Here is a 20,510-nt window from a genome sequence, read left to right on the forward strand (position 1 = left end):
CGATGCTTTAAAGCATTGCTACATGGTTGGCGACGCGATAAAGTATCACTAATTGACGAGGCTAATATTTGTCGGTAATTACCGACACTTAAAAGCGTCGGCAAGGCGTCGCTAAGTTCTGATGCTTTTAAAAGCGTTGGAAATTATTTTTTCTACTCTTACATAAGCGACGCTTTACCGACATTTTAGAAAGCATCAGAAAGCATTTTACCGACGCATATAAGCATCGGTAAATATCTTAAAAAAGTTGCTAATGCCTATTTTTTTTTGTAATGTTGTGATATTTTGTTGTAAATTGAGTTATATTTGAATGTTGATGAAAGTTTTTAATAAATTATATATATAGCATGAATATTTTGGGAAAAATATATTTTTTAATTATGATTTACACTCTGAATATGATGTGTGCATGTGTGATGAGATACGCATTGAGCTGTCAAACTCACACTCTTCTTTAATAATTTAAGAGCAGCATGATAAATGGTGGTGTACAAAGAATTTAGCAGATATGAATTCTAGTGGAATTTTTAGTTTATTTTTTTATTTTAGAAATTTTGAAACTTGGATGATTTTATTTAATAGTTTTTATTTTTTTGGATATGGATGCATATAATGGATGTGGCTCTATGGTCAGAATATTAGAATTAAAATGGAGGACTTTATTTTTTTAATCTATTTTAATATTCAAGATATTAAAATATTTTATAAGCTTTTTTATAGATTTTGAGGCCTTAATTTTTTTAAGAAGTCATATTTTCCGTGCAATATGTAGTGTCGCGTGCCCAACTTGCATGATAGGTTTGGGACACGACAGATAATAAGAGAAAACATTTATATTTGAAATTATGAAATTAAAAGATAATTCGACAGAGTTGGAGGGTGTGGAGTTAATGGATTAGGCATCACAAAAGAAGACAATTATGAAATTTTCATTTCTTTACAAATTTAAAATTAATTTCTGTAGCTTATTCAGAAAATTCTAATTAAATATATTTAAGAAAGGAGTATGTATTTATTAGCTGGACATCCAATGAATGGAGAATTTCGTTGCCATATATAACGATAAATAGTTAAAAGAATCTTACATACGGAAACTAATTATGAGAAACAAATAGAGGATCTCATCCACTTTTATATGAGGATGACCAAAAACTCCTACCGCCATCAAACTCTTATCGCTTTTACTTTTAGGATTACCCAACATTGTAAAAACTTCATGCATGAATTTATTCATCAAATATTAAAATTCAAGCAGAAACCAAGTTGCGTCTTTGAAACCACCAACCCCGATTTGGCTTCCCAAGTTTTCCAACATTGGTCCAACAAAGAGATTTTATATTTGATTCCTTCCAACTCTTTGTCTCACTCCTGTCGGAGAGCGTCTATCATGCAAATAATTGATCCACCCATGGATCATAAATCACAGGCTCATGTGGTTCGCGAAAAGAGTTTTTTTTACTGATTTTTTTTTAAAGTTGATATTTAGATATATGATGCCTGAAAAAATAATTGATATTTGATATAAAAAATTATATAAAATATTTATTATATTTTTAACAAATTCTAAAAGTTTACAGACACTTTTCGAAAAAAATTAGCTTAATTTATAGCCGATAAAAATTAAACTTTTTAATATTCCACATGAGTTTTTTCTATAAAATACTAAAATTTTATTTTTATAAAAAAATATTTTTTAATCTTTAAATATGAAACATCTTTTTATTTTCATTTTTTTACAAATCAAATGAGTTCTAAAAACAAATTAAAACTTGACCACCTCAAACTAAACAATTTGATCTTTTAGGGCTAGGTTATTTTATAATTTTTTAAAGATGTATTTATATTAAAATAACATAAAATATCCGTCTAAATTAAAAAAAAAAAAAGAAACTAGACCACCGGTCCACCACGAACTAAGGAGCCACGTGCATGAAACACGAATGATCCAATTGAGCGTCGAAATCAAGCATTTATTAACGTTTAATTCCTCCCACCAGCCAGTCCCGATGCAGTTCGTGCCGTCCACCATTTGCCTGACCCCACTTCTCAATATTATATACACGAGTCGCTAGCATCCGTCAATCCCTCACCTACCCCTCCGATCCCCAACCGGCGCTCTGACCGTTTCATCCTGCTTTAAAAACCCATTCCCGTCATTATGGGGCTCGCCCACCCATGCGACGCTATTCAAATCTGAAGGCGAACTTCCCGAGGTGTCGCACCCTCCATACACGAGGCCCCAAGCCACGTGTGCATCACGTGGCGGATACAACAAATCGAGAGTTGTCCGTGTCAGTCGTGTACGCTATAAACACGCCCAACCTACCCCCAAGAACCCCTCGCAACCATCCGATCCTAATCTGACGGCCAGAGAAACGCGTCTCATCTCTCAGTCTGCGACAGGGCTCACGTGCCAGAATCTTTAGTCTGGCGATTCTGTGTGCGAAAATCCCGTAGGGAGACAGAAATACCGGGAAAGACTCGGATGCCGTGTTGCCATTTAGAAGGAAGGAACGATCACCTATCACCCGTCCGATCCCAATCAGATGGCCAGAGGAACCCGAGCGGATGACGCAACTCGCGGGGCTTTGGAAATCCCATGGGCACGCAAACATATCGCACAAAATGGCACCACATGACACGTCATTGAAGTAATTTTTTTTACAACAGTGATTCACACGTACACGACATGCCGGCAACATTAAAAAAAAAAATAATACAATGATATCCGGAAAAAAATTTTAAAATGATGAACTACGAAGAAAATCATCCAATCAATATTACTATTTATCTTACTATTCATCTAAGAATATGCGGGTACCATTAAATAGCAGTTTAGAACCCGCGCCACGTCTCCAGATCCACTTGGTCACTATAACTAGATTTCTCTCAAGAAGAATGCAATTTTTTCGGCACATACCTTATATAGATAATATCTTTTTATACAATTTTAGGCTCGGCACAAGTTATAGGCGTGTCAAAAATATGTGAATTCAGCTGCTATCAAGGCATCATGGTATTGAAGTAAGTTTTATGTGTGACGAGTGTTACTATACCTGCGTTAATGGCAGGAAGGGGACCGTGACGCAACCCCACGACAAGATCAGCAGGTCTAGTCCCGAGATCGCGACACAACTCGCGTGCCAGAATCTTCAGTCACATAATTTCCAGTGGGAACACGTGCGTTGTTACCCAGAAGTGTGACTCATATGACGTGGAAACAAATGATGATGATGACACGTCATGGATGTATCTTTCTTGGGTGGGATTTGGAGTTCCATAATAGATTTAATGGCGTGAAACGTAATAAGACCGGAAAGGAGAGGGGAGAGATGGGGATGGGGAAGCCTTGCGGATGGAGGAGGGATTATATAAAGGGCGAAGAGAGATCGCGGTGGCACAGCGGTGCTTGCTCTGTTTCTCCGCGCCCTTCGCATCAAAGTGGAGAGCGGGAGAGAGAGAGAGAGAGAGAGAGAGAGAGGAAAAGAGGGGGAGGAGCTCGTCTTCATCTGATCTAGGGTTTTTGGAATCGGAGAGGGAGAGATGGAGGAAAGGAAGGATGTGGGAATTCTCGCCATGGATTTCTACTTTCCTCCCACTTGCGTCCAGCAGGTGAGATTCCATCGTTCTTTCATTTATGCTGTGTTTCTTTCTGTCAGAATTAGTGTAGATTTTGGCCGGACGTGGATTTCTGTTCGTTTCTGGTTCCCAGGCTAACTTTTTAAGCTATGCAGGCAGATCGTTTTTATTTTCTTTATAAATATAAAGTTTTAGTTTAATGAATGATAGGTTGCGAATTTTAGTTGGATTTTTATTTTTTGGTAAAAAAATCAATATTTTGTTTTTTTTTTCCTTGAAGTGAAATGTAAGGGAGTGATCTTGGAGTGGAAGAGATGAACAAGGACTGAGCATCGTAAGATTTTTTTCTTTTTTTTTTTGGGAGTCGGAGGGAGGATGAGGCAGTACTGTTTTTGATATGTAGTAGGATTGTGGGAAGTGCTTTACTTCGGGTTTTCACTGTTCTATTTGGAGTTACCGATGGAAGTTTTTGTAGATTTTTTATTTTCTGGTAGTACTTGAATTGTAATGTAAGAGTCAATTCTTGAAGTAGCAAGATGAGCAAAGACAGAAAGAAAAGGTATTTTTTTTTATTATTGGAGTTTGTATTGCTGATATATATCCTAGTGACATTAAAAGTGGCTTTGCTGCGGTATTGTTATAATAGGATTGTGAGAAATGCTTAAACTTTGGGTTTTCTACTGTTTTCCTGATGGTTAATTGTAAATATTTGCCCCAAAATTAGCCAAATTTTAAATATGAGAGACGGTTTGGAGTAGAGGAAACAGAACACTGATGAGTAGATGGCAGCAAATATTTTTTTTTTTTTTTTTTTTCATTTTTGATCATGGAATTGATATGATATTGGGGATATGTGTTAAAAGTAGCTTTGTATGTGCCTTTGGTAAGCGTAGTTTTTCTTCAACAATTGTTTTCCCATCATGTGTTTAGATGGACATGTGTAATGGTTATCTGTGTTCACTGCAGGAAGCCTTGGAGGCTTATGATGGGGCTAGTAAGGGAAAGTACACCATTGGCCTTGGGCAAGATTGCATGGCCTTTTGCACAGAACTGGAAGATGTGATATCCATGAGGTAATTATCTCTTAGTCAAAATCTGTTAAACTGATCAGGATGTAATGTTTCATATATAAATGGGACTTAATTTTTTCATTGTGAAATTGCATAAATACCTGGGTGCATATTTTCATCTTTATCCATAGGTGTTTGTATTTCTAATCTGAGCATACAGTATTTATTTTATTTCCTTCGAGATATTAGATTCATTTTTGCAATTGTTCAGCTGTTCACAAGATTTTACATATACATATATATGTATTTCTATATATACTTATATTTGCATATACATATACATGAAAAATGAGTATTTGTAAAATCTCGGATAAAATACTAATCTTCCTTCATTAATCTTCGTGGATGGATTACATATGACCTTTTCCTCTTTTCCTGTCCATGATTAAAGAGTTAGTGATACATTTTTGCGCTGGAGAGATTTAAATCAAAAGAAAATGGCCTATTTGAGATTTTCAGGTTTCTTTTGTTTGGGAATGAAATGAAAAACCGTATTGTATTTTGCATCTTTTGCCAAACCAGTTCCTATCTCTTCCCTTTCCTATCTCGAATTGACTATCTCACTTATCTGGTCTTATCAAGTTTTCGAATTTTTATTTATCGAATAAATCATGTGTGTGTGTATATCTCTGCATGTATATGTATATGTATATCTGGTTCACAGGAATAACAAAAACGTAGGTGTTTGTGATTTGATGGTATGAAGATGATGAATAACATTGGAGATCTCATTTGTTGAGAAAATACAAATCTATATTTCTGTGGATTGTGCAATCCCAGAATAGACACATCTCAAACTCATCCGCTTCACAGCTTTTCTACCTAAACTTCTCGAGAATATCTATGTTTGAAACGTCAGGGGGCTTCATGGATGCCTGATTATTGTATTTTATGTGTTACATACCATGTGGGTGTGATTGACTAAGGAGGGGAAGCAGAGGGAGGGAAAACCAAACATATTGTGGAAGGTGTTCAGCTTTTAGATTGATTCTACTATGCTGAAAATTCCAGGATTGTGGGATCAGAAGCCTTCTCGTATGGTTTGACTTTTACCTTTGCTGCTTCCTTGGCTGAATTCACTCATGTTGGAGATATCACGTGGATGCAGTAATCCAACATTGTTATGTGACCTGATAAAGTGAATGCATTCTATATAGACATGGAAGGTCTAAGCAATCGTTATGTCTATTAGTATTTTGCATGTGCTATGCACGTGTTTAAAAAAAAAATGTAAGGGGAGAGGGGAGTTGGGGAGAGAGCACATTTGAGAGATAGAAGATACCAGTCCTCTGGGTTTTTTTCAAGAGGAGGAAAAAACTGTTTTATTTTTGGGATCATGCATATTTAGTACATGGGTCCTGGTGCCTTGAGCTTCAAGGACTTTTACCATTGAAACACCGCCTACTCAGAAGAAGAGAAGGTAGGTTATAGCTGGGGCTTTGGTTCTACTCTAACGGCTATGGATAAACTAGGGTAAAGAAAAGCAAATAAAGCATGGTAATTAAGTATAAATGCAAAGGCAAAGAAAAGATAATGATAAACAATTGGTGTTTGATTGACCAAAGGTCCTTCTCTCATAGTTACATACTAGTATGTATGCAATACATTTAAATGATCCATTAACCGCCCATTTCTAGTGTCGACACTTATCCATGTCCTATTTCCACTTTTCTTGATAGTTTCAGTGATTGCAGCTTATTGTTTTTCTACTCTACGTTTCGGTAACAATTATGTCTTGTACCATATCACGATCCCCTTGCTAGGTCGATAGGGAAATCCCATAGGTTATATTTGATTGGCCTCAAACTCGACTTGGTTAGTCTTTGCTCAACGGCTATTTAGCCTGTCAAGGTCGATGCTCTCCTCACTCGGCTTGTAAGGCGTCATATACACATCAAACCGCTCCTTTACTACTCAAGCCACTCCTCTACTACGTAGTTTGCTCCTTGAGCAGAACTTAGTAATGTTGGAGCCTTGGCTTCTGAGTACCCTGCTCAAGTACCTAGTTCTAGACCCCTTTTTGTTTGAGAACCGTTTTTTTAACTTTATCTTGGCCTTGTCACATGGCTGTATACAAATTTATCCTCAGGTGTCAGAATGTGGTGAAAATACTATGTTTCCATGGAAAAGCTATACTCAACCATCCATGCAATTGACCTTCTTGTATCTTCCAAGATTCTCATCTATCTCCATTTATTCACTACCTCTCTTGTATTTAATTGGGAATTTATTTCCTCAATAAGGAATATATAACAACATGAATTTATAAATGTGTTGTCATTATGCATAGTCCTATTTATTGCTAGATTAATGCGTCTTATTGATATATCTCTTCTTTTTTCTATTAAGTTACCTATTTTTCCACTAGTAAAAGACAAAACATCCTTTCTACAAAACTCTTTCCATGTGGAACTTATGAGTCACTTGTAGTTAACCTACAAGCAGGAGAAAGGGGAAAAAAGAAGAAAGAAAAAGAGGGGAAAGAGAAGGAGATCGTAATTAGGGGGACTAATTTCCTTACATTTTCATTTTAAGTTTAGATTTTTTTGCCTCATGTTATCCTTGCTTCCGGTAAAGTTTAGAAATCAGAAAATCCTTATATCTGTCCCATAAATTTTGAAACATACCATCGCATGATTTTCATCCACATGATATTTTATAAATTGCAGTTCTACTTTCTTTTTAAAAATTTCGTACTTACTACGTGCCTTCTTCAATCTTCCTCATTTTGGCATTTTTTTATCCACATGATATTTTATATATAATAAATTTATTTTTTTTAAAAAGAATCTACTCATTGTGTTTGAATCTCCCTTTTTTTGGGATTATTCCACTCAAATAAAATGGAATAATAAAATTTCTCTGTCTAATACACCATTTTTTCTCCAAATAGATTCATGTTACCTGTACCCTTCATTATCAGCAATAAAGATTTTTTATGAATAATTTGAAAAGTTAACTAATAATTTAGATTTAAGTCAATCACATAATTAAATCTAGATCTATGTCTATTCATGTGAATAAATGAACCTGTTTGTGTCCCTAAATGAATAAATGGTACATAATCAACTACAGAAAATTTTCATTGCATGATTTAACATGAATGCTTCTTCAACAAACTAGCATTTTCATCAACTCAATTTTCCTATATTTGTAGAGTCTATTATATTAAAGGCATTTATTGGCACTCCAAGGGAATACCTGGTTCTGCCTTTGGTTACTTTAGTTCTAGTAATCACAATTTAGTAAAAGCCCATACGTATTTGCTGTTGATTTACCTTGGAATGTGGCCTTTCAGTTGTACTGAGGACCATAAACAATAGTTGGTGTTGGATATTCTAGTTGATGCAATTTCACTTTTGAAAAGTTTAATGCTTGTTGACATCTTATTATTCATAACCATAGGATTTACCTCCAACCTGTTGATATCTATTGATAATCTTTTAACTGATCTCCATTCATAGGGTTGGATTTCCTTTTCTAATCTTGTGATTATTTTATGTAATTCATTTGGTGGATGAAAAGCATGTATGCCACCGTTATTTTAAACATGCATACTATCCATGTGTTAAGATGGTGCCTTAAGATTCTCTTACTTATTAGGAGTTTTATTCAGCTTGACAGTTGTTACATCTCTCTTGGAGAAGTATCAGATTGATCCAAAACAAATTGGTCGCCTAGAAGTTGGTAGTGAGACGGTGATCGACAAGAGTAAGTCTATTAAGACCTGGTTGATGCAAATATTTGAGGTTTGTTCCATAGCCTTTTGAAAAGTATGTTTCCTTTTTTTTTCTTCATGTACCATGTGTGATAAATTCTAGGCTATTAGTTAAGATGCCAGGCTAAGCCTGCTGGTAAATTTTCTTTGTGGATTTACCAGAGTTGTGGGTCCTTATCCTGTCTTAGGCTCTGTTTGGGGGAGCTTTTGGAGGGCGAAAAAGCAGTTTTTGGCCCTCCAAAAGTACTTTTGGATGAAAAAGGGTGCTTGGTAAAAATTTTGGAAAGTTGTCTTAGCTTTTTTCAGAAAGCTAAAAACAGCTTTTTGGAAAAAAGCTCCAAAATGGAGCTTCTCCCAAAAAGCTATTTTGAGCTTTGTCGGAAAACTGTTTTTTTTTACCAAAATACTCATAACAAAATATAACAATTACATACTTTGTCTCTTTATAAACCTAAAAATCTACTAGAGCCCTAACAAAGAACTCTAGCTGTGGATCAGGCTTCCTTCCGTGCAAAAAAATGTATTCTTATATTTTATTATTATTTTGTACTCTTATTATTGTATTATGTTATAAATATAATATTATATTACATTATATCATAATACATTAATATGTTATGTTAAATAATTTAATATTATGTTATATTATGAAAAATTAATTTATGCTAATAATTATAATATTTTATATTTTTATTATTGTATTATACTATAAATATAATGTTATATTATATTATATCATAATACATTAATATGTTATGTTAAATAATTTATTATTATGTTTTATTATGAAAAATTAATGTATGCTAATAATTATAATATTTTATATCTTTATTATTATATTATACTATAAATATAATATTATATTACATTATATCATAATACATTGATATGCTATGTTAAATAATTTAATATTATATTAAATTATTATGCTATAGTATACGATGTTATATTACTATATTATAATAATAGTATATTACATTACAACAATATTATACTATATTATATATTTATATATTAATATATGTTATATTTTATTATGCTTTATTGTATAATACTATGCAATGTCCTTTATGGTAATTTTGTTATACAAAAGTACTTTCTCAGTTTGTTTACCAGATACATGTTAAAGTACCACAACACTTTAGAAATGTAGTTACCAAACAACAAACAGCTTTTTATAAAAACTTTACTTCAGAAAGCTCTACTTCTAACAGCTCTACTTCCAAAAGCTCTACTGCTAATAGCTCTCCCAAACAGGGCTTTAGTTATTGTTTGGGGCTTCAGAGTCACTGAGGGAATGCTTGCCCTATTCTGTAGACCATTGTCTGTTGGCATCTTCCTACCCTCCCCCCTCCCTCCAACAAAATAAAAAGCCAGTTGACACTTTAGCATAAGTCACATTTGTGATAAATATTTTGAGTAAATACCGTCCATAATTAAATTTAATCTAGCACATGGAACACATTGCCAATCACACAATTCACTTTTTTCTGTAGCTTTCAGTTTATATCATTTATTTGCATCCATTCAAACAATTACTATTGGCCACTAATATTTTGTGACCAATTCTCATGTAAAAAATCAGGAATATGGCAACACTGATGTTGAAGGTGTTGACTCAACAAATGCTTGTTATGGGGGGACAGCTGCTCTATTTAACTGTGTCAATTGGGTGGAGAGTAGCTCTTGGGATGGGCGATATGGACTTGTTGTTTGTACAGACAGTGCGGTATGATCTTGCAAATGTTCTTTTCTTTCTGGGGACTTTCCAAAGAAAACTAGTGATTCTTGGTTATGTGATGCAGATGTTGTAAAAATGGATGACTATTTGTAATAAACTGCTGGAAGACAATTGTATAGAATAAAAGAAGCTTATGTTCCATATCTTTTCACTTATTATATATTTGACTAGTAAAGATTGCTATATAATTATTCAAGATCCTCATCCCTCCTTGCACATAACATTATGTTTCTTTTGTTAGGTTTATGCAGAAGGGCCAGCTCGGCCTACTGGGGGTGCAGCTGCTATTGCAATGCTGATTGGGCCAAATGCTCCCATTTCTTTTGAAAGTAAATACAGGGGAACTCACATGACTCATGTTTATGATTTTTACAAGCCCAACCTTGCAAGTGAATATCCGGTTTGTTCTCTTACTGTCCTGCTATTGTGTTGTATTTAATCTTGTACTTAGATTGTGCAACTGTTTATTGGCTCCCCCCTGTTCTATTTCTTACCTTAGGATTCTTATTTGTTATTCTCTTCCATAACGTTTGCAGTTTGTTCTAACCAACTATAGCTTTTTGGTCTGTAGTTTAGCGATTATTTTTTAGTCCCTGAGAAATACTATACTAATGGCAAATGATTTTTTTACGAAATCAAACTCCCAGGTTGGCACCCCTCTCCAGCAGAGAGGTTCTGAGTTCAACATGGAATAGTGGCAAGGCCACAGTATTTCTCAGAAATGTGAAAAATGCGTGGGATCAGTTAAGTCGCATACCAGCTGTCTTGGAAGCACACTTGGTGCTATGCCACATTATGTCATGTAATTACATGCCACGTAATATGAACACCAAACTCTTAGGCATGATTGACCTTACTCATCTTGTTTTTATAATTCTATTCCAGAGTCAAGATGGGCATGACACTCACATGATAACACATACAAATGATACAATATTGTCCGACAAAGCAAATTCCCATAATCTAGATCATTCATATATGTGTACATGATTATGTATCTGTACATATTCAATATAAACTAGAACCATGCAAGTATCCTAGTGTTTCTATATGACATGGAAACATGGTAAAAACATGTGTTCATTGATGCAGGCATGTGTGCACCGAATCATAGCAGCCATTGAATTAATTTTCCGTTAATCTATGAGCTCATTTTGTATATCTGCTTAAATCTAGTACAATAATTTAGTCTTCTAGACTTCTATGGTTTTTCCCTTCTTGATCATTACTGTTTTACACATTTGTTTGGTTATTTCTAGGGAATATGTGTGGTCACTTCTAGGGAATATGTGTGGTCAAGAAGAATGTCAAATGATCTATTTTTATTTTTGTTGTCATTTTTATTTTCTTACTGATGATTACTTGTTTATACATTTTTTTTTCATTTCAAGGACTATTTTTGGTCATGAAAGCTACCTTTTTCATATTTTTTATTTCCATCCAATAGAGTCATGTTGGATGGCATTAAGATTATATATTAACTCAACGTTTTAACCTTTAAGATTATTCTGTTTGGCCCTTACTCTCCTTACCTTCTTCTCTGAAAGATAAGAAAAAAAGGCTATCTTCAAAGTTTTTGCTCCTTGATTGGTCTTTTTTCTTTGCAATGTCAAATTGCTTCTTGCTTTACTGTTTAGTAATGTATTGTACTCTACCTGTTGTTATACATAACTTATCTCGTTTAGAAAAGGAATAATGGGAAGCATGGTATGCTGAACCGACTGAAATCGGTCGGTTCAGCCCGTACCGAACCGGTCGGTTCCGTCTGTACTGAACCAGAGCCTACAACCCTTGAAATCGGTTCTGAACCCATCTGGGTCGGCACTAATCGGTTCCAACTCTGTACCCACCGGTACGGGTTAAATATTAAATTTGCCGCACGTTGTGGCCTTTTTGACCACAACGTACAGCCTTTCTCTGTGGCCGACTATGCGTGGAACGTGCTGTCTTTCTTTCCGCCACAGCACCACGCTGCTGTGGCCGAAAGTGGCACAGGTCACGCCTTTTTCCGACAACACATGGCTGTCCAAGATGCTTGAGTTTGCACCCCCCCCCCCCCCCCCCAAAAAAAAAAAAAAAAAAAAGATGCCGGGGCCGAAACCCGGCCGAACCGGTATGGTACCGGTACCGGTGCCCACCGTACGTCAGTACGGTCGATATGGCGGACATGGGAAGTTTAACTAATGCTTCCATCTTAAAATTTCATATGCATGAGTTATTGAAATGAGCTTCCACATATGGGTTATTTTGAACAAGAAGATGCATGAAGTATACAGTACCAAAAAAATTTGTTTCTTGATGGCCTTTTTACAATGGAGACATCATAGATATTCATGACTTGATCCAGTAAAATGTAAATGAGGTAAGACAGTTGTGGTTTGAGGTGACTTTAGCTTTGTGATGATAAAAGTGCACAAAGCGTTTGTTTGGATAATTATTTCCCTGAAATTCAATTATGAACATGAAATAACATGAATAAGAGAGACATTCCCATGTCTATTCAAACATTTAGATGTCTATTCTGATCTGTTTTCCTTGCTGTTTGCCCAAAACCTCTTGTCTGTCATACTGAGATTTCAGACTAACATTAAGCTGCACGTGTTCTACTAAGACTCAGATTTTTGTGCTAAGCTCTGAGATGAGAACTGCCATCCCTAGATATGCAAATGTCATAATGGTTCCACATTTGAACCTTTTGCAAGTTATACATGATCATCAAATCCATATTTTCATGTTTTTATTAATGTGGATTTTTCGATCCCATAGCAAAGTCCTGCACATGCAGTGCTCTGGAAGTAGAAGAAGTTGTTTTAATCATCATCGCATCTGTTATTTTAACTGTTATACGATGTCTATTGCTATTCATGTTATTTATTGAAGGATCTGAATCGGAAGGTACCATCCTTATAGTCTATGAAGGCTCTACTTTGTCAATATTAGAGCAATAGAGCTTCTATTTATACCTAGTGCAACATCTCTATAGGTCGTTGATGGAAAGTTATCACAGACATGCTACCTCATGGCGCTTGATTCGTGTTACAAACGTTTTTGTAGCAAGTAAGTCACAATAGATTCGGACATGGCTGCTTTTGGTACCTTCACTCTGCACCCACATCTGAAATTCCAACATCTTCATGTCATTAGGTATGAAAAGTTTGAGGGAAAGCAATTTTCAATTTTCGATGCAGACTCTTTTGTTTTCCATTCTCCATATAACAAGGTATGGGAATGATACTGCATTTTCCTGTGAATTCAATATCTATTCCCTTCAAGCAAAGCTCTTCAGGATAATGTTTGTTAACGTCTACTTTACTGTTGTTGCAGCTCGTGCAGAAGAGTTTTGCTCGGCTCTACTATAATGATTTCTTGCGCAATCCAAGGTTTTACGTTCTTATGACTGGTGGTCCTTTTAATTTTTAGCTAAATGCTTAATAGAAAATTGATTTCTGTGACCATAATGACATTAGTTTCTGTATGTTGAAATATGAAGCTTCCGATCATTTACTTAATCTGCTGTTTATTGTATGATTCACCAAAATGTCAGAATCTTGCTTACCAAAGAAAAAAAAGTCAGAATCTTCACATATCCATGCGGTAGCCACATGTTATTAATATTTTCAATTGCAGTGCTTAAATTTATGACTTTAGAGTTGTTATTGATTGATGTCTTGCATGTTAAAACAGCTCGGTATGAAAAATAAAATTCATAAAGTAATTTCAAGAAAGTAAAAAGAAAGGAAAATAACTGCGACACGAGGTCTGCTGTTCAATCTTAATCCCATGATAATGCTAAACTGGCATACAAAATGGTCCTTCATGATACTCAGAGAAATAATTTGCCTAGTCATCTATGGTTTGTCAGATATATAAATAATGCATTGTCACATACATGGAAAGGTCGTTGCATCATCCATTTCGTTAGTTGTCATCTGTTATGACTGGCTCTGAAAAAGTTTAATGTAGTATTGCTTAAAGAGCTTAAGTCTTCATCTTTTGTTGATGTTGGTTGATATCCAATGGTCCTTGTGAAAATCCAACCTGAACCAGATCTGATGTTGTGTAATGTCTGTGGTCAACTTGAGTCTTTGGAGCCGTCTCTATGAGTCAAGGATGTAGCTTGGTGCATCAATTAGTTAAGATTAGGAAATGAAGTTTGGTGGTTTGCGCGATTTTCTAACTTTCTTGAATTGCTCTGTCAGTTGAAATGAAAATGTTCTCCACCTTTTCAAAAATTTTGTTCCCCATGTAAAAAATTGGAATTAAACACAAGCTAGGAAGATTGATACAAAAGGATGAAATTGTTCTCTATTTCTGTAGAAAATTTCTGAATGCTTAACCTTTTCAAAAATGTTGTTTCAATTTGTACTTGCTGGGGATTTTGTTGCTTGGTTCCAAGAACTGTCTCATCTAGATGCTGCATTTTGACCTTCTGTTTTCTTTACAGAAGGTGAACTATGTTCAAATTGTTTGCTTTTTTATGTTATCATCGCCTTTCTAGATTCTTGTTCTACCTTTCTAATGTATTCTTTCCAAATCCTTAATCAGTTTTCATCTGTTATTATTTTCCTTAGCTCTGTTGAGAAGGATGCAAGGGAAAAGTTGGAGCCTTTTTCAACCTTGACTGGTGATGAAAGCTATCAGAGTCGTGAGCTTGAAAAGGTAACTTTTCATGTTACTATTGTTTTAATACATATCTGGTAATTAGTTTCTACTTGCTGATTGTTTACTTGTGTAACAATGGTCAGACTTCTCAGCAAGTTGCAAAGCACTTATATGACGAAAAGGTTCAGCCATCTACTTTGCTACCAAAACAGCTTGGGAACATGTACACTGCGTCTATTTATGCTGCATTTGCATCTGTACTTCATAACAAGCATAGTACTCTGGTGATTTTTCTATCTTTCATGCATACTGTTTATTTGTTCACTGGGATTTATTGGCCTTCCCTAATTCAATGTTACTTGTTATATTCAGGGAGGTCAACGGATTGTGATGTTCTCATATGGTAGTGGCCTATCTTCCACAATGTTCTCCCTCAAACTTCATGATGGTCAGCATCCCTTCAGCCTGTCGAACATTGCTACTGTGTTGAATGTATCAGAGAAACTGGAAGCAAGACATGTGGTATGTCCCTTATTCTGTAATCTTGTACAATCTCTTTTCTGCTAGCTTATCGTGTTCTATTGAACTATGCTTACTATATGTTTCTCTTTGTTATGTTCCAATTATACATTTTTTTCTTAGTTTTAATGTGTATGCTTTGTGAACATTTTGACCGACAGATGTCATCTGCAGGTCAATATCATGTTGTTTATTTGAACTTTACATCTGTGTTTGTAATACCTGAATCTATTAATATATAATGAGAAGGGCTTTGATGCTGGTCTCATGCCTCTGGCCCCAAAACCGGAAGCTGTGCCGCCACTTAAAAAGATCACCACAAGTAACCCCAATCCTGCCTGGGCCCTACCAGATCGCATTGGAGGGGAAAAAAAAGAAAATTGTAAACCCCTTCCTCTTCTTTCAAGGCTCCACACACACAAACATGCATAAAATATGCATCTGGACTCGTACATGTATAATGGCAGGAATCAACATGCTATACATGTATGATTATAACTATCAGTGATGCAGACCTCTGACATGGATGCTGTTGCTTTTGTAGTAGCAATGCATGATTCTTTTCGGTATCTCGACAAAAAATGTAAGAAAAATTAATCATCTTTTACAAAAAGTTGTCTTATATGTTCTCTGCTCGGTCGAATCTTGCTGTGTTTCCAATTGGGTTCTAAACATAATATTGTAAGAAGTTTAAGAATGCTAGTCTATACAGAATAACGAAAATGAATTTAGGTTTCAAGGATTGTTTTTTTGTCCATTTGTGGTCAATGGTTGAAGTATGCTTCACATGAACACACTTAGATTAATAAAGTCAGTGTGGTATAACATGGCAAGTATCATTGGTATGTATACACTCAAACTTTTGCCAACCATTCATGAAGCGTATGGATCAATTTTTAGGTCTATCCACCGTATAGAGAAACCTGGTTAATGATCTAGGTAAAAATATAGATTGGAGGCCGAAGTATATATGGGCCCAACATGTATTTCTTTTTCTTTTGGTGCTAAAATTTCTTATAGCTCTTTTCAGAAGCAAGATGTCATTTTCATAAATATCTAGAAAATTCAAGGACACTCGGCCTTTTCTATTAAAGAAACAAAAGGATATTGAGTCTTTGGATTTCCTAAGAGTGGAAGTGCTTCAAAAGGTGAATTCACCTACCATTTAGAAGGAAATTATCTCTGGGTTTACCTTCCTTGTAGAAGGAAACCCTCTCCTTAAGTAACTTTACTTCTTATAAATACAACTGTTGTTACTGTTGCATATAATTGTAGCGCTTCCCTGCGGACTAAATCCTTGGGTGCTATCTTAAGTAGAAGTGACCCAAAAAAACCCAACTTCAGTTCCTTTCAATGGAGGACCTAATAATAATTGCCTTTCAGGGACTTCTTGGTTCGTCATGAATTATTTCATTTCAACTTATGAAAGTAGAAGTGAGGTATTCTTATTATGTTATGCATGCTCTCCTTGCTTCATGAGTATTCTTCCTTTCTTTCCCTTCCCCATTTTTTAGCTTACCTTCAACAAATACAGCCATTATGTGCTGGACCATTCCGACTGGATTAACTATAGATTAACCAAATCTGTCATCTGATTTGCATGATTACATTCTTATAGCTGTTTCCAAGCTGTTTAAGGATTCTTTCCTTTCCTCATAAACTGGGGTTTTTCTGTACTTTGACTGTGAGTAATACCTTGTAATAAATGGATTTAATGCTCGTGTTGCTCTGCTGATCTCAATAATTGAGTTCTATGTTGTCCTCCAGTGAGATTGATGCCCATTTTAAGCACTTTATTTTTTGTAAGTAACAAAGTTTCGGGCCAGAGGTCTTTGTTTATATATTCTCTTGAAGTGGGAACACTACAGTAGTTTATAATAATATCTGATTACTTAGTAACCCATACAAGCTTGCATTTTGGAGAATATATCCTTCAGTAGAATCAGATGGTAATAATATGTGGAGTTAGCTGGTGGGAGTTTTTCTATGATTTGACAGATCGAACTAATTGGTGCCAGCCTTCCATGAATAACAGGCTTGGTTGCACCACGTTGAAGATCCCGATGCTTGATTTGTGCTTCCCCTCTCACAAGCTTATTTGCATACTCTTGTCCACCTATTACTTTTTAGTTTGTTCCTAAAAACCAGAATAATAAAGGACTTGGAGTCTGATTATGAAAAAGAGAGATATAAGAACTTTGACTACTATATTTACTGAAACTACTGCAGGTGCAAATAATATTGCTTAGAGAAAAAAATAGAATCCTGTGCATGCATGTTCACATAGAAATGTTGACAATAATCATCTTTCTACAAATGTGATGCCCTTGTTAGTAATCTTTAGGTGATGGCCTAAATTGAAGTAATTGTTGTACCTCGAAAAAAATCTCTGTATATTAGTGGAGGCTACTAGCACCTCTCTCTTGCTTGCTCGCGAACTTGCACACGGAAAGTAGTAATGGTTGTTTTGCCCGTGACAGTGTCTGGATGTGTGACTAACCCATCAGCTCGACCATTTCTTTTCCCTTCTGCTGTTGCCTGGGAACCAGAGCAGAACCCTTGTTTATTTTGTTGGATAATTTTCTTTATTTATATTAAGTGGTGCACATTTATATTTCTTGTAGACGTTAATTTTTTTTTCTTTTATTTCCTGTTCAGGTTCTGCCTGAAAAGTTTGTGGAAACATTGAAGTTAATGGAGCACCGATATGGAGCCAAGGATTTTGTGACAGGCAAAGAGACAAGCTTATTGTCTCCCGGAACATTCTACCTCACAAAGGTTGATTCTATGTATCGGAGGCACTACGCCAAGAAGGTTGCTGAGGGCATTACAAATGGGAATGCTGTCAAGTGCCATAATAGGTCACTGGCCAATGGCTACTGATGTTATGCCACCTCAATTCCAGGAGGAATCGCTGTTTAATGCATGGTGTTATTGTTGTCCCCTTTCTTTCTATATGTCGAACCCATGGGCTTATTCGAAGCTGCTGTTTATTCTGTTGTTGTCAATGAATCCAGTTTCTAAGCTCATCTATAATTTCTTTGGGATTCCCCTGTTTTTCTTGCACTTCTGTTTGATCTCTCTGCCTACATTGCTATTGAGTTGGGATTTGCTCCTGAAGGCTTAGTTTTCAGAGTCTACGTGCCCTACTGCTGCTCTTATAGGAAGTTTGGAGGTTTTGCATGGTTGATCACCCAATGCTCTATTCGACTATGGAAATTGCAGTGTAGTTACTTGGACTCAATTGGACTTTGCTGTTTAGTTGGCTATAACAATTGCAATTTAGTGTGCAGGTTCTTGTCAACTTCAGAATGCCTGTAAATTGCACCATGCGGGGTCAACTGGATCCTCCCCACCTTGCTGTTGAGCTTTAGTTCGACTTCATGGGCCATCTGTGTATTATGTAATGACACAGATTGAGCAGGTTTACTGCAATATGACAGAGCTGATGGAACATGGTCCCTCCGATCTGTAGTTGCGGAGATCCGGCTGGCATCTGGCGATCCTTGTGAATGATATTTGCTTAGGTCATGTTTGGTGATCCGAATGGGGTCGCCCAGTGATTTTAGATCAACGGTGAGTGATTCTCATCTTACGATAATCTGATCTAAGATTTTTGGATATTCATAATTAATCTATTTAGTATGCTACGGGAATCTAAAATCACTGATTATGTTTTACCAAAATTATTTTTGGCATATTTCATATATTTTGTAACTAATGAATAGAGTTCTCAAATGAATCACGCACGCACGCATATATGAACAAAAATCAAATTATCAAGATTTATCATTCTGACTCAATTTAACATAACTAAAAATTAATCAAAACCAATCAAAGTAGTTTCAGGAGATTCTTTAACTTTTGGACAAAGAATTTTTTTTAGAACTTTTTTTAACAAAGATTGAGAAGAGGTTGGGGCGGTATTTCTCATTGTACTAAGGTATTTCTGTTTTCAAATTTCAAGCTAATATCACTGTCCGGTGGTGATCTTGAAAGTCCATCTTAAGGACAATTTTAACATCACTGGGTTGAATGGTGATTTTAAAAGTGATAGTGATTTGGAATCACGGTTGCTGTAGTGCAATTAAGTACGATAATCTTGTTTCCTCTATCCACAGTATTACTCATCTTAGGCTCGTCACCTCGTACCAAATGCCATCTTCGAGTAATACTATTTATAGCTTGTTCTAGTTGTTCATTGGTCCTACGTGGCAATCTAGGACTGGTCGTATATGATAGGGTGGATGATGACAGTTGGGGGCCATGCACGGTTATAGGATGGCTCTATGCGGCAGTTGGGGGGCTCGGGTACTGTTTAACTAGTCATCAATTTCTATATATTCCAGGGAGAGATTGTCGATGCGACTGCTCCTCCCTTCACATCTATTTTTGTGGTGCCGGAACTGCTCTTCTTCGATCAAAGGAAATTCTCCTACTGTCTAGGGGTAATAGTTGGTCAGGTTTGGGTTGGGAAAACAAATTCTCTAATAAAATAACCAACCTGAACCTGATCCATTAAGTGAACAGGTCAGATATCTAAAACCGAATCTAGTATGTCTTAAATGAATGACTCATTTCTGATATATGTAATGATTTAATCTGTTTGAACAAGCAAACAAGTTGCAGTCAACCTGCAAACCCAACGCAACCTGACTAGATTTACAGTATTCCGTTGTCTGCACCTCCGGTACAAGTCACAAATTGGCCTTATCATGAAACAAGTACACTTGGGTCAGAAAAGCCAGGTTCCTAAACCTGGAACCCATCTATTTATTAAATAGATTAGTGTATCAACCTCTTCTTGACCTGTTCCTATATACACTCTACAGGCTGGTTGGCTTACCAGGATGTAGTTGAGTTTGCAAGTTCATGCATATCTTCGAATTAGAGCTGATCTTTGATCAGGTTTGAGCATAAAAAATATCAAATTTTATGTAGGACTAGTCCGAAGCCTAATCAAAAAATAAATATAGTTACGACCCGAGGCTCGGCTCTACTTGGAATACTTGTAACCACATGATGGAATATCAACCAACCTCGAATGAATGACATCTACTTTGAGTCACGTGCCCACCATGGCAAGTTTCCTCCAAAGTTTTAAGTAACATATTACCCCATTATAATGGCCCCTAAAACCATTATGGACCATTTTAATGATTATAATGATTCTTATTTGTCTCAAAAAATAATTTTTAAATTTTTAATAATAAAACTAATTACTAAAATAATGGCTGTTATATTAGTGTTATAATGGAAAATAATATGGAATAAAGAAAAA

At 35.7% G+C, this 20,510-nt stretch overlaps 1 protein-coding gene across 1 annotated transcript; it reads left to right on the plus strand.

Annotated features, from left to right (window-relative positions):
• The first annotated feature begins 3,314 nt into the window (after positions 1–3,314).
• Positions 3,315–18,295, plus strand: LOC103697677 (hydroxymethylglutaryl-CoA synthase-like). Its single transcript, XM_008779581.6, has 12 exons — positions 3,315–3,612; positions 4,546–4,652; positions 8,266–8,398; positions 9,953–10,096; positions 10,350–10,508; positions 13,092–13,165; positions 13,253–13,328; positions 13,433–13,488; positions 14,680–14,767; positions 14,854–14,994; positions 15,083–15,232; positions 17,888–18,295. The coding sequence occupies exons 1-12, from the start codon at positions 3,544–3,546 to the stop codon at positions 18,110–18,112; spliced, it is 1,422 nt and encodes a 473-aa protein (XP_008777803.1). The 5' UTR covers positions 3,315–3,543; the 3' UTR covers positions 18,113–18,295.
• Positions 18,296–20,510: the final 2,215 nt, after the last annotated feature.

Source organism: Phoenix dactylifera, chromosome 16, assembly GCF_051530095.1.
Source record: "Phoenix dactylifera cultivar Ajwa chromosome 16, Ajwa_hap1_PhDact_Kaust_v1.1, whole genome shotgun sequence".
NCBI classification, from domain to species: Eukaryota; Viridiplantae; Streptophyta; class Magnoliopsida; order Arecales; family Arecaceae; genus Phoenix; species Phoenix dactylifera.

What these genes read in the sequence shown, in the direction of transcription:
- LOC103697677 (XM_008779581.6), top strand. Translation starts at nt 3,544, where the DNA reads ATGGAGGAAAGGAAGGATGTGGGAATTCTCGCCATGGATTTCTACTTT. An exon ending in CTCCCACTTGCGTCCAGCAG is followed by an intron (nt 3,613 to 4,545) that starts GTGAGATTCCAT and finishes TGTTCACTGCAG; the next exon opens with GAAGCCTTGGAGGCTTATGA. An exon ending in AGAGTCGTGAGCTTGAAAAG is followed by an intron (nt 14,768 to 14,853) that starts GTAACTTTTCAT and finishes AACAATGGTCAG; the next exon opens with ACTTCTCAGCAAGTTGCAAA.